This window comes from Larimichthys crocea, chromosome XXIV (assembly GCF_000972845.2).
Source record: "Larimichthys crocea isolate SSNF chromosome XXIV, L_crocea_2.0, whole genome shotgun sequence".
Classification (NCBI taxonomy): domain Eukaryota; kingdom Metazoa; phylum Chordata; class Actinopteri; family Sciaenidae; genus Larimichthys; species Larimichthys crocea.
The window spans coordinates 345,003-359,929 of record NC_040034.1 but is presented as its reverse complement, the minus strand read 5'-3'; the positions used below and the strand labels follow the sequence as shown (position 1 = coordinate 359,929).

General features: G+C 43.1%; 1 protein-coding gene across 2 annotated transcripts in view; it reads right to left on the bottom strand.

Annotated features, from left to right (window-relative positions):
• The window catches only part of fndc3ba (fibronectin type III domain containing 3Ba), an 86,909-nt gene that overhangs the window by 21,685 nt on the left and 50,297 nt on the right, over positions 1-14,927 (bottom strand). For both annotated transcript variants that reach the window (XM_010732196.3, XM_027275275.1), the window contains 7 exons: positions 5,650-5,708; positions 2,583-2,734; positions 2,422-2,481; positions 2,168-2,306; positions 1,552-1,605; positions 1,148-1,272; positions 102-276 (listed from right to left, as the gene is read on the bottom strand). In XM_010732196.3, the coding sequence (XP_010730498.1) occupies positions 102-276; positions 1,148-1,272; positions 1,552-1,605; positions 2,168-2,306; positions 2,422-2,481; positions 2,583-2,734; positions 5,650-5,708 (764 nt within the window). The remainder of the gene's footprint in view (positions 1-101; positions 277-1,147; positions 1,273-1,551; positions 1,606-2,167; positions 2,307-2,421; positions 2,482-2,582; positions 2,735-5,649; positions 5,709-14,927) is intronic.

The following is a 14,927-nucleotide window of genomic DNA, read 5'->3' as shown; positions in this document are numbered from 1 at the left end:
TTTAAATCTATGAGAGCTGTTTTTAATATAATGGAAAAGCCAGTAAGATATATTTTATGAATGATTTCATATGTGTGTGTTTACAATTATGCGGTACTCACGCTGTTGTCCTCCTGGATCTCAAGTGTGTATTTGAGCTGCTCCTCGCTCGGGCTGCCCTCAGGACGTCCCCACTCCAGGGTCACCCAGGACACCCCAGCCCTGACCAGCCGCGGTGCCAGAGGCAGAGCAGGCAGGGTGCCCATGGTGTAAAACACCACCTCTGTGCTGAAGCCACTGCACAAAAACACAAAAACACCATTTCCATTTCATTCACGCCGTTGTTGTTTTTTTTATTTAAAATGCTGAAGCAAGTTATTGACTTGTTGGATCATTACTTTTGAGGGGGGGAAAGGGGACAGCGGTGCAAAGGGGGGGGGGGCGGGCTGTGCATAGTAAATGACAAATTCAGCAGAGATGGAGTTTTTTTTTTGAAAAGCGAAAGGAGAAAAGTGAAAAACGTGAATAAGAAAAGGACGCTGACATCAGTGCTCATTTGAAGGGAGGGCGAGGGAGCTCCCGGTGGAAATACTAAGAAGTGGAAGAAGAAGAGCCGTGACACGGTAAAAAGAAGATATACATGTCAGGAGCCAGACGGAGAAGACGAAGGTGGGAGGGCAGATTAATTTAAATGTATGACCAGCAGCAGAGGTCTGAGAGGTTGTAAAACTTCTTTTTTTTTCCCCCCCAAAGCAATCAAAAGCCTACTACTACTGTATGTAGGTGTGTGTGTATGTGAGTCTGTGGCTTCAAAGAGGAAATCAAGCTGAAGGATGCATTAAGGCCACTCCGAGTTCAGCCAGAGAGCTAATATCTCCTCCTTCACTCTCACTGCCCTCCATCACCTCCTCCCTTCTCTCCGTCACCCTAACGACTGCAGGCGAGATGCTCCCCGACATAATGACAAAGAGGAGATGGAGAGGGGAAAGCGGAGGGGAAAATAAAAGAGGGAGATGACTCATATGTATCACATGTAGAATATGTCGAGGCTAACAATGATACCTGCCGTGTTTCTTAATTAACCCTACAGCAATTTGAATGAGAACAAGCCTCCCGCGTGGAGCACATACTGTATCGCAGTGCATTTCAGTATAAGAGGTAACCGTACCTTGTGCCTATATCGTTGTGTGCGGCCACTCTGAACGTGTAGCCACAGGCGGGGTACAGTCGTGTCAGCTTACAGTGTCTCAGGTTCCCAAAGTAACATTCTCTGAAAACACTGTTCTTCTTTCCCTGCAGAGAAGAGAGAAAGATGCACAGGTTATAAGACAGTATGAAGTAAGACATGATGAGAACAGCGTGGGTGAGAGGATGATAAAAAGCATGACAGGGTGAAAAAGTACGACTAAGGAGAATAAAAGAAGGGTCCGACCAGGATTGGCAGAGCATAATTTACGGACTTATTACATCTCGTCTGAGGTGACGTCTGTGATAGGTTTAAGCGCTTTTTTTTGTTACAATAAGGGCAGAGCATGACAGATAATGGACCTTAAAAGCGAGAGACAGACTTACCTCATCCCACTCGAGCAGGTAGTTTGTGATTTTGGATCCGTTGTCGCCTGGGGGCTGAGGGCCGACAGGGAAATTGGACAGAGCGAGGCGAGACAAGAGACGAGAGAAAAAGACGGGAGAGATTAGCTGAGGATTAAAAGAATCTGACACAGAGACAGACAAAATACCTGTCGTGTTTGTATGACTGGCTTCATATCCTGTCTGGGTGACTGATGTTACTCTTTATCAGTGACAGTAAGAGTGGATAAAAATGACTTGTGCGGAAGGAGGTCAGAGAGGGCTGCAGGATGCACCCTGACAGCATTGCATAACGATGCAAGAATGTTTCTCTATTAGGTGCTTCGGGGCTGATAAAGTCATGCAGGAAGATAAACCAGGTGAAGCAAAACATACTGCTGACTTTCTGCCAAGTCTGTCACTGTGCAGATGAAGTGTTGTAGACGCAGACACATTAGATCGAACATAAAGAAACACCGGGTCTCCTTTCGATAGCGCTAGACTGATTTATGATAAGCTCATTTTAAATGTGCCATCAGAACTAACAGAAACATCATAACAGCTGTCTTTGAGGGGGAAAAAAAGGAAAGTCTGAACGTGAAGATATCCGTGCTCGTACCTTCCACTGTAAGGTGAGGGTGCTCTTGGTGCGGTGGGAGAGTTTTGGGGGTAACGGGATGTCTGGGATGCTGCAGTGTGTGGTGAACGAGCCGGCCTCTGAACACGAGCCTCGAACCGAGTTGTACATGGCAGACACCCTGAAGCAAACACACAAGACAGCAAATTTTCAAACATGACTGGATTCTTTATACAGGGGGAAAAGCCCAAGAACGTACAGAAAACAGGAATGTAACAAAACGGCAAAATCCTTACCGTACGTGGTAGTCTGTCGCTGGCCTTAAGTCTTTCAGATGGTACTCCAATTCTTCACCACTGAAACACACACACACGCAGAAACAAAGCAAGTCACATCAGCCTCCTTGTCCATTCGAAGTGGATGCTGTGTTCCTTTAAGCACGGAGCGCGTCTCCTACCTGTAAATAAGGCGATACTTTCCGTCCCGTCCCTTATCTGAAAGAGACACCTCGAAGGAGCAGGACACAGGCATCCCGTTACTATGCCTGTTCACCAGCCCTGCCGGGGGTGCCCAGGACAGCCGTGCAGCCCGCGCCTGCACATTGGACACCTGTAAAACGCACACATTAAACATTTTTTACCGTATGTTACGAAGCCAAGCACCCAGTTACCCATGCACGCATAGTTTCCAGTTAACAGAAATGATAGTTAATCTAATATTTAACATTTTTATCCTCCAGAAATATGTAGGCAAAGTTGTTCTATAAAAAAAATGCGAAAATTTTAAATCTGTATCTATTTTGTGTATTTGGCTCTGTATGTGCATGTGTGTGTGCGTGTGTGTGTGTGAATATCCCACTAAAGAAATGTGTCATTCGTTGAAACCGTCACTCCAGATTCCACTGCTCTTTCCGGCTCAGGCATATCCATGCCCGGAACGCACCAGAAAATTAAAAATGAACACGTAGGGGAAAAGAAGCCTTCATGTTTGTGTGTTTAACTGCGTGCCTTGTCTGTATGCCTGCAAGTGCGTGCATGTTTATGGGAGTTTTAGTTGTGGCACATGGTGGGTGAGCCAATTTAACGTGATTTAGAACAGTCTGCTGCTATTCCAGACTCCACATCCACTGAATAGGCGATGAATGTGCCTTGAGGGCACTGCAAACCACAACCATGCCTAGACAGTCTATGGGGAAGACAGACTGACAGACAAAGAGGGGGAGAAAAAAAACGGAAGGACGGTCATGAACGCTGTTTTTATTGAGAGTTTTGATCATAATGATTAGGTTTTATGAGATCACAACTGTATCCACATGCCCGAGGACGTCTCTGCTGGCTGTGTGTTCACAACTGAGAACACTTCTTCATTCCGTCAATCACTTTGCTTGTATGGACAGTGTAGATACATGCAAATGATGCCAAGGCTTCCACATAACCTGATGATGAATGCAACAGCTTGATGTGCAAAATATAACCAAACCAACCAACCAAAATGAAAAGGAACAAGAAAAAAAAAAGATGCAGAAATGAGGAATGAAGAGAGTAAAGCAGAGCCCATGTAGACAACAAAATGACTCACTCTTAGAGTATCTGTCACATTTTATGACCAACAACAATCAATCTGCTTGTCTACCAAAGGAGTTCAGCTGAGAAGACACTCGTTTACTCTTTTGTTATTTCCAAACACTTTTTAGGTCACAAACTTAGAAAAAAAATACATTTTTGTGGATACCACCACAGCTCCAAGAACGTGCATCCATTAGCACCATCACAGATGGATTAGTTGAATTACTTTGGTCATGCACACAGAGTTTTCTTTCTGATTCTACCTCGTTATAAAGGATTTAAAACTGCAGCACGTGTAGTAAACTAAAACGAGAAGAACTTTGGTCCCTGATGCAATTGATCCTATCTGTCGTTTAAACTGTACTTCCCATTAATTCATTAAACAAGAATGTACCATGCTGATTGTTTTGAAACATTTACAGGCTCACAGTTGTAAAATATATGGTGACTCAAAAGCTGAATGAGAAAAGCATCGCTCAGTATCCCTGGTGACGGATGTTTCCTTTCCCATAACAGTATCAAGTGTGTCCCCACAATTTACTTGTTATTTTATACACTGTGCCCACCACAGAGGTTACTAAGATTTACACAAAGTGTCACACAGTCTTCACATAATTTGAGGACCGTGATCAGACTATGTACCATAGAAGAAAATATGAATATTAATGTCCAATAAGCAACCCGCATTAACATTTTAATTGGTGTAATGTCTTACTGAGATCGGTTATAATAAAACTGTGTGCATGCAAATGTATCCAGTGCTATTATGAGCTCATTACGGTGAAAAGTGGTGCTTCTACATCTTTCTTCAAGCACAAACAGAAAAAAACGGTTTTCTGAGAACTCAGAAGAAAATCACCCCCCCCTTGCATGGCTTCTCGTATTTCTATGAAAGCAAACACAAGCAGAGGAACGAGGTCGTTTTGTGGACATGTTTAAATGGAGAATGTGAAATGAAGAAGAGCTGAATCCATCATGAGGCACTTTTGCCAGTGCAGACAGGACTGTAAAACTCATTGTCTGTCCCTATATATATAAATATGCACACATCTCGAAACCAAATTACCGTCTCCTATAGGAATACATTAAGGTAAAGGTTAAAAGTGACAGAACACACGTGTAGTTAATAACAGAGAAAAGCAATCACTGACACAAGGAGATCTCAGATTTCTCTTTTTTCCCCCTCTCCTTTCCTTTTTCTTTTCAGTATCAACTGTAATCTGTATCAGTGAAGAGGCGATTTAACATTACGAGATATTATATTAAATCGTCCCTGTCGAATCGAAAAAAAAAAAAACTCTGATCTAACCGCTTCATTTCATGTCTTTACACTCCATTCTCTCTCTCTTTTAACACTCCGTTCACTCTTGTCTATTTCAACCCCTGTCATAAGCTCACAGATATCGAATGGTCCAATTGCACAGGCTGCTGACCAAACTGCTTTAACTGGGAGTGAGCAATTCCTCTCTCTACCAAACCATGTCTGCACGGCCCCAGCTCATTCATTCACATTCCCCATGGGGAGGGAGGGAGGGATGGTGAGGGAGCTGTTTGTGTTTACAGTGTTTTTAACTGATAAAGGCATCGTGGGGAAGGGAATGGCATGGATGAGCAGATGCTGCCCTCATGTGGCCGAGGTGAGCAGAGCTTAAAATGATACCTTTGCTTCCCTGTGGCTGTCAGTAAAATCCCTGGAAATGACTTTAAAATGACAGATAGCGTGGATACATGTGTCACCGGAGATGTGATTATATTATGTCAGTGTGTGCATCTGATTTTTCTTGGATGTTAATCAGAGAGAGACGGGATGAAAATATGGAAAAGACATCAACACTCATGCCAGCCATGACTGCATCAGACAAGAGATGATTGATGAAAGTGGTTAACGGGGGAGTCGGATTTTGTGTGTCCTTGTGTAGGCGCGCGCGTGAAGCCGCGGGAGGAGGTGTGCATACCAACCTGTGGTTTGTCGATCGTTGACAGCATGTCTTGAACACGCTTTCCCTCTGAATCATGATCTAAAGGAGACGGGCAGAAAGAGAAGAAAAAACGTAATTATCAAAAGTCAATTACAAGATGTAATATTCAGCAAAAAGAAAGAGACTGGCACTGCAGGTGTGACAGGAGAAGAGAGATCAAAGGTGGCATTTATGCCACATGTCTAGTCATAATTGTAATCCATGTTAACAATTCCTTACACGCCTGACTTTTTTTAAAATTTAAGTTAAAAAACGTGGCATTCCACAATCCCAAGTTTCAAAACAGATCCTGGCAGCGCCGCTGAAAACGTGGCTGTTGATTGACAAGGGTATGAGTTTTTAATTACCACATGCCATGTTATTGTGATATCTGGAATAATCTATGGCTTATCATTGTCCAAGGCCAGCCAAGGTTCGACGCATCTAGATTGAGAAATTACAGGGTTGAAAAAATCAGCGTGAAAAATACACCGCGGCTCTCGGATCGTCCCTAATATTGCCCCTGTGAAAATATTCTCTCCAAATAGTAATTCAGTCATCCGTGGAGAAAACTACAGAAATAGCCCGAAATAGAGTAAAAACATCCGTGGAGAAAACTACAGAAATAGCCCGAAATAGAGTAAAAACAGACGCAAATACTAAAATAAAGTGTTGTCTAATGGTGTATGATGCAACACTTGTTTTCCTCAGCCGATTTCATCTCATCAAGTCATGATGAGCACAGCCGCTGGAAAAAAACACTAAATTATCCAGGCCGTTCCACAGAAAGGCATTAGTCACGAATTCCTGACCTAGAGCAAATAAAATGGGGATCACCCAAGAAAAAAAAAAAAAAGAATAAATATATGACTCATATTCCACTGTGACTGTTCTGTTCTGAACATAGAAACTGTTGATTTCCTTTAAATGCATCAGTTCACAGAAACCATTATCCTAATCATCATTATCCCGTGTATCACGTTCAATCGATTGTCTCCGCACCTGTGAATATTTATCCACAGACTGATCTGACGTCAGCAGTGTTGTTATAGCCCTGCAGTACAGTACAGCTTGTTATCCATGACATTGTAATGAATATAAAAAAAAAGAGCTGCGAAATAATGGTGCTTATCTGAACTCCACAGGTCCGCGAAGAAAATGGGATTCAGATATCGAGATCAGATATTTATTTTTAAAATTGTGAATTTGAATGTTATACGGTAATTTCTGTTCTACGTTAAATATCATTGTCATATAAATATCTTTGGGTTTTGGAGTTATAGCCCTAAAGTTCCTAAAGGTCACTTTATTAGGCATTAAAAAAATACTGATTTTCTTTGGACTCCACCAGCTGACTTTGTTATGAGGAGCAGGGAAAGCCTCTTTGAGCTGGAAGGACACACACACACAAATATGTAGTATAAACATATGCACACGAACACACACACACACCCACCCACGCACAGGTCTGGTCCAGTGATATGATGTGACTAAAGGTGATTTATTAGACACTTGGGGTTGTTAGGAGGGTGAGTGCAAGTTAGTGAGTGTGTGTACACACACACACACACATGTGGGTAATGGAAGTCTTTCCCCCCTGTGTGATCCCTGCAGTTGAGGTTTTTCCGACCAGAGGAGGCCTGCTTTCTCCATCTGAGTCTGACCACTGTAAATCACACAGGATGTGTACGTGTGTGTGCGTGTGTGTGTGTGTGCATGCGTATATATATGTGTGTGAGGGTCAATAATACAAGAAGTCTGTCTGATGAGTGTGGTACAGGACTGAGGTGCATACACAGTATACCTGCGTGAGAGGTAGTTTGTGTTTGGAATATCACTGTATGTTTTGAGCAAGTGATGAATGAGAGTTTGTGTGTGTGTGTGTGTGTGTGTGTGTGTGTGTGTGTGTGCGCAAATGTGCATTTGAGTCCGTGTGTGTGTGTGTGTGTGTGGACAGGTTCTGTGCCTGGGGGTACACTTATGAGTCATGGCAACAGTGATGTCATGGAAGCACAACCTCAACTTGACCTCTGTGTGTGTGTGTGTGTGTGTGTGTGTGTGTGTGTGTGCGCATGTTAGACTGAAGCGCATGAGAGAGGAAGCGAGTGTGTGCGTTGCCAAAGTGCTAGTATCAGGTTACATGAGATTGGTGATGGGTGCTAGTAAGGTGGAGGGGGTTGAGCTACTGTGTGCACGTGCTTGTGCATGTGCATGTGCATGTGCGTGTGCGTGTGTGTGTATTGGGGCCGGCAGTGTGAATAGAGTTCAACAGGTACACAAGTACACACTCCACATCACTGCTAGGACACACTGGCTCATTTTTTTCCTCTTCTTTTTAACACGCACTCGTCGCCTTTGATCCACTTGAATAAAACTGAACTTTTCTCTTTGTGGAATAAAAAAGACGCACTCACACAGACACACATCTCCAGACACGACCAGCTCTGTGAACTAACAGGCCCAACAACCCGACTTATTCCTCCTCGCCCATTCATCACAGCTGAGTGAAAAAGGAGAATTACGGCCTGTTTTTAATGCTGCGGTCCTGTACTTACTTGTCTGCTGCAGCTAAACCCGCGGTTTAAGACAAGAAGAGGTGGAATTCCATTACGGCATCATTTCAGCTGTCACGTTCAGCAAACAACAGATGTTAATAATCAAACAATACGCACGGCTGACGGGCAAGCTCCTCTCCAGAGGGTTCACTGTTCGTTGGAAACGGGAGAAATTCTTTTTTTTTTGTTTTCCTGCTCTAACCGTAAAAATGGTGCTGCGATCACATTTCTCTGAGGAAATGTGCTCCTAAACAGTCCATTAAATCTGGTAATGTCTTTTAATGTCCAGTAGCTTGTAAAAAAAAAGAATTATCAGAATGCAACAATACCTTTCCGACGCTTGCTTCTTTTTAAACGATTCCTTGGATTCATTGACCGAACGTCTTTTTTCATTTAGTTAATAAATTCGGTTTATCACTGAAAAGAGAGATCTCTCCTGAGCGAACTCCCTCACCTGCAGTTTGCACCGCGTTTAAAAGCTGGACCTTGAGTTAGATTCAAATGTCTCATTCATTTTCTGCAGAAATCTGTTTAATTTTACTTTCCAATGTTAAATATACAAAATAAAAGCCTAACTCTGGTTACACTGATTACTTTAAAAGTTTTCCTCCACTTGAAAATGGACTTTTTGAGTGAAATTATTTCAACTGTGGCCAGGATTTTGTTGAAATTGGACAGGGCCGGGGCTGAGATGTCTCACCGTGTTTCCAGTCTTTGTGCAATGCTAAGCAGTGGCCTCATATTTAATGTAAAGATACGAGATGTTCTCATCTAATGCTTGGCAAGAAAGCAGATAAGCATTTTTCACCCCAAAAATGAAAAATTCTATTATTTATGCTTTTCTGTAATTTGGAATCATGTTCAAGTTCAATATGAACTCGAATAACCTCAGACTGAATGGCTACGTAGACTACACAGACTCAACTCGCAGCAGAAGTAAGAGATTTATTTAATATTTCAGGAGACCAGTAATAAAGTTTGAAAAAACACTACTGCTTTACCTCACTGCTCGGTGTTATGACTCGCTGTGGTTGTTTGAGTCCAGCTGCTTAAGTGTTTAATATAGAGAAGAACCACAAAGAGCCGATGGTGACGGGTGAAAGAGAAACCGACTCTCTTCCCAGTGTCAACTCCACACACACACACACACACACACACACACACACTCCTGTGTCCTTACTGTCCCTCACCTCCCCCCCTTTTTTTTTTTCTGTTTATGTGCCGCCCACGCACCCTCACTTCCTCTCCTCGTCTGATCTCACATCCTGTCTATGTCTGACCGCCTGTGTTTGATTACCGAAGACAGCCAGACGGAGCGAGGGAGAGCGCGGCGGATAGCAGGGAAAAGAAGAGGAATTGACGAAGGGCGGGTGGGGGCAACGAGCAGAGCCAAAACCAGGCGAGAGGGGGACTTAGAGGAAGGATAGACGCTGAAGGACAGACTGCTCAGGCAGAGAGAGAAGAGAGAGAGAGAGAGAGGGAGAGAGGGAGGACAGGCAAGAGGAGTCTGGATAAGAGATTAGGTACAAAAACACAAGGAAATTGAAAGACAAAGAGCGAGCCAGGGATCAACAGAGAGAGGAGGAGAAAGGGAGGGATGAAAGGAGAGAGGGAGGAGAGGGCTTAGGAGGATGTGAGGCAAGGATTACATAAACTTCTGCGACGTCATCAGAAGGCGCAGAACAGATGTGCACAACCGATCTTGATGTAGTACTCACAGTAATCGCCGCATTCTTATTGTTGTTGTCATGGAGCGGACTGGTTCTTAAAAGTATTTTAGTACCCCTCTGTAAGTTTCCATTTCACTTTTGATGGTGCCCCTGGAATTTCCCCACAACATGGAACTACAAGAGTCACCTAGATACGTTACTAACAATGAGGCCATAAACTTCCTGGAGGCCTGGAAACCCCAAAGTGACAAGACTACATAGACTATTCGTCTCTTCCCTGTTTCCAGTATTGGTGCTAAGCTTAGTTTTGGCGTACAGGCATGTGAACGGTATCTAACTCTTAGCAAAAAAATATGAATATTTCCCCAAACTTTCCCCCTATCCATTTAAACTGCTAAACGTTTTATCAGGTTTCTACAAAGCATCATTTTTTTAAGCTTTTCCTATCCGTCGGCGGCGCACACCAAACTATTTTAAGCTCCGTTAATTGGATGTTTCTCACCGAAATTCTCTTTGGGAGTCGTAGTTGACGTCGCTCAAAACATCTCCACAGGCTTTGGCTTTCTTTTCCCAAAAGAACCAGATTTTTTTTTTTTAAATAGTTGCTCATTTTTTGCATCAATGACTCAACCAGGAGAGTTTTCATGCCTATTTGAATTCTAGTCACCTCAAACAGACAATGAATTGAACTTTTTTTTACCCCGGACACCTTCTGCACACTGTAACTCTGTTCCGTGGACAGAAAGTAGGAAAACACACAGTCACGTAAATATTTTATTCTGTCCATCCATCTCTAATTTCCTCAAATACATGGACAGGTTTGCAGTAATCTCTGTCGCACACCTACACACTTTAGAATCTTTTATAAGGTCGAATGCCTACACACTTCAAAATTAATGGTGTCCCTTACAAACAGAACTCCAGTAAAACTGAGTCACTTTGACAGTGAGGAGGTTGCATTCCTCCTGCATGACGGCCTGTGGTACTTAGATGCAGTCTGTCTGCACCGAGACAGAAAAAGACCTTTAAGGCCTGGAGAAAAAAATCTTAAAAATGTGGCAACGGCCGTTCACTCAGCCCCCCTCTCCACACACATACTGGGCCACAGGGTGTGTGTGTGTGTGTGTGTGTGTGTGTGTGTGTGTGACGCCCTACAGGAACAAAGTGAGATATGATACCCATCTTTAGAAGCCTCTAATCAAGGAGAACAAAGCAAAGTAACAGACACTCAGCTGGAAGGAAAAGGGAGAGATGTGGAGATGAGTGGGAGGACAGACAGAAGAGGACGGAGAGGAAGGAGCGGGGACAGAGAGGAGGAGGAGAGAGGAGAGAGGAGAGGAAAGTGGAGGTAGAAAGGGGCTCAGACCTTGAATTCCAGGCTATTATCATCTGCTGCATAGTGAGCATTCCATCTGTTCAACAGCTGGGTAACACACACACACACACACACACACACACGCACACACACACACACACACACACACACACACACAGCAGAGAAGTCGTTGGGACATGCCTGAAATTGTGGTTGTCATGGTGAAGGTTTGGTTCTCATGGCTAGAGCCCTGATCGTTTATAAAGGGGATTAGAGAGGGAGAGACAGAGTGAGAGACCGGCCCAGAAAAACGGTCAAGTAGTGCAAGAAAGTAAAAGCAAATAAGGACACAGGAGGAGGAAGGGAAAAAAAGAAATTTAAATGACAATTTAAAAACAGAGAGGGAGAGACAGACATGAAAATAGGAACCCTGGTTGTTATTGTGTTTCTGCAGTAGCCTGATTTATTGGATTTTATGTAAACGAGAAACCCAGTTTTTTCTAATCAGGGCCAGGGATTTGAAGAATTCGGTTAATACAGCTTCATTTCTGCAAGAGAAACCTTGGATAAGCCACGTTTGTTTTAAAGGTGTGTACGTGCATGACTATAAAAGACTATAGAACGCATTTCTACGGCATAAGACACATCACTGGTCCTGCGTCCTTGTGTCCAAAATGATAAAATCCAACTTAACCCTGACTAAAATAAATCAGTCTCAGTATAAACACATGTAATTGCATTTTCAGACTCCCTGCCTTAACCCGATTGCTCTCAATAACCGGGTTTCATACGTGCATGTAAATGTAGACAGAGACAGAGACAGAGGGATCTTGTCCACGGCAGCCCTCTCACCGAGGAGAGAGAGAGAGAGAGATGAGCGTCTCAGCTGCCAAAGCGACAGGAAAACTCTCTCCACTTTTCCAAGAAGAGAATGAATGTGAGCACATGCATGCACGTGTGTTTATGCAAGTGTGTACGTGCTGCAAACAGTGCAGCGACCTAGCCAGGCAGCGAAGGATTATGGGGGATGAGTTTCTCAGAAACCCTGACCCCATTCGACCCTGCTCAGCCCAAAAAAAAAAAAAAAAAAAGTCTTGAGAGAGTGACTGCAAGACTGGCAGACAGAGTGGAAGACAAATTCACAGACAGACAGACAGCAGGGGCAGACAGAGGGAGTGACAGTGGAATAGAAAAGGAGCTAACAAAACAGGCGAACGGTTGATACAAAAAGACACGAGAGCAGACGGATGGAGTGACCACAGCACACACTGCTGCAGATAAAATGTAAAACACATCAGGTGTGGTGCATTTGATCTAACACAAGAACTGAGCTTCACTGACTTGTTGCCTGAATTTAAAAATCTACATCTTAAGTGATCTGTGATATGACTCAAGAAGCCTGTGCATGCATGAACCTTTAACTTTGCTGCCCTCAACCTGGCAAGTAATGGATTTCTGTCTTCATGACAGAAGTGTCTGTTACGTACATTAATTTACATGCAATAGAAACATAATGCTGGTTGGCACTCTCACTGAATTCCTGTGTGCACAGAAGTGATTTGGGTGCTTAAGTTAAATTACCATCAAGGTGCACGTTGGTACACATGTTGTTGCATCCAAATTTTCCGTGAACCTCAGACTGGCTTATATGTGACATGTGACATGCATATTTCCAGCATGTGCCTTCACAAGAAACTCCAAAAACAATACAAAGCCTAGGCGGAAGTCTCAAAAGTAGTCCAATCGGTCTTAAAACACTACACACAGAACCTTTAAATCCACTTAAGATCTTTTGAGTGTATTTTAGCGTAATTGCTTGAGCAGCAAGCCCCAGATGTTTTTGTTTTTTTTTGCATTTTGTCAATTACTGTCAATAATTAATTCAATTACTTAATTAGTTTAGGCCAAACTCAGTTTTACCCCACCAAAACACCTCAGCTATTATGTAACCCAGTTCTGGTAAATACAGTGCGGTCGGGTGCTGTAGTTTGATAGTGTAGTGGGTTTATCGCATGTATCACAAGGTTCAGTCAGCAGAATGGGGGAAAAGTCTGGTCTCCTCGTTGTGTTTGGCGAGAACAGCCTCCTATTCTAATCCCACAAGTCCTGTTACATGATATCAGCGGGAAAGACATTCCTCTGCTGGTAAAGCCATCCCTTGTTCTCCCCGTTTTCCGTATATCCCTCCGTTTTGACTTTTTTCATTCCCCCAATTTCTTATCATGTCTTATCTCTTCTTCTTTTCTTTTTTTTTGCTCTTAACATTCCCTCTTGTGGTCTCTCGCTTCCAGCCCACTGCCCTCCGTCTTGCCCTACAAACATGGCCCTATTTGGGTTTGTGGGAAGGGGGTTGGAGAGTGTGGTGTGGTTCGGTGTTGTTGGGGGTGGTGGGGCTCTAGATTATCGCCATGGCGATCCACATCAAAACAGTCCAGTAAAGAAAAGGGTGGGAGCGTGTTCACACATTTCAAGTCATATTACGAGATTTGCAGCACGAGGAGCTGGTAGAAGAGTTTGGATGTTAATCTAAGGGCTGAGTCATGAGTCGGTCAAAGGCCACTAGAGCTGATGAGGATGACTTCATCAAAACATTACAGGACATTGCCTTCTTTTACCACCGCCATTGTTCTAAAACCGTCTTCACTGCTGCTGTAACTCAATTAGTAGGAAACTTTGTCAGGATCAGAAAATAGCACAAGCGCCACGACAAAACTCACATCGCTGATACGAGAGACACAAGAGACAATGGTGTCATCTGCTTTGAACAGTTATGGATCCGCCTTCTGATTAATAAAGCATTGGTAAATAACTGATCATTCAATAATGAAGCTATATCAATACAAATTAGTTACTAACTTGGTCTGGTATGACAGATACACTGAGACTTTTTGACTCTCCACTGTTGCCACTATTACACTAGATATGTTTTAACAATGTTCTACAGTTGTTTTACAACGTTATCCTGTAATTGTCACTTGCGGCCACATCGGCTGGTTTTCACAGACAGTAAGCTTAAAGAAATAGTGATTAACTTCTCACAGTCTGCCAGGCATATTAAAGTTCCAATGAATGAAATGAATCTGTTCTTGTTCAGGTTAATAAAAACTCTGATGACTGCCGTTGTTGTTGTTGGTAGTTTCATGGCACAGTTTTTAAAAACTCAAAAAAAAAATCAGATAATGGAGACCGGACTGTTTGTGGGATGAGCAACTTGTCTTTTTCTTTTTGATGAATATTCCAGAAGTACAATTTATTTCAAATAAATATGATACAAACGTTTCCAATAACTGACAGGAGATTTATTCTCCCTTGTTTCAAAACATCCATCTTGGCACGTTGTAATTATGTTTAGCAATGAAGAAAAATACATGAAATTATTATTTATTGCTAAGACGATAGTGTAACTGAATATGAAAAGGGCTATTTATTTATTACTTTAACTTATGTTCTAATCTATCACACAGAGCCAACATGGTGGACACAACAGTCACTGCGCACATCTGGTTTCTCCTGAATTCACAACACTTGGCAATGACGTAGAACCAAAGATGGAGGAGCCCGAGCATGCCGGCCCATCTGTTTCTGCTGAAATCCCAGTTTCTCTGAGCAAGAGACAGGATCTGCGGTGGTGATGATGCAGAGCCAAGATGGAGGAACAGAGGGGACGGGGCCCACATCTGTTTCTGCTCAGTGAGCAGCTCGGTTCTGAAGAAAAGGGCTTTACTGGAGAACGGACACT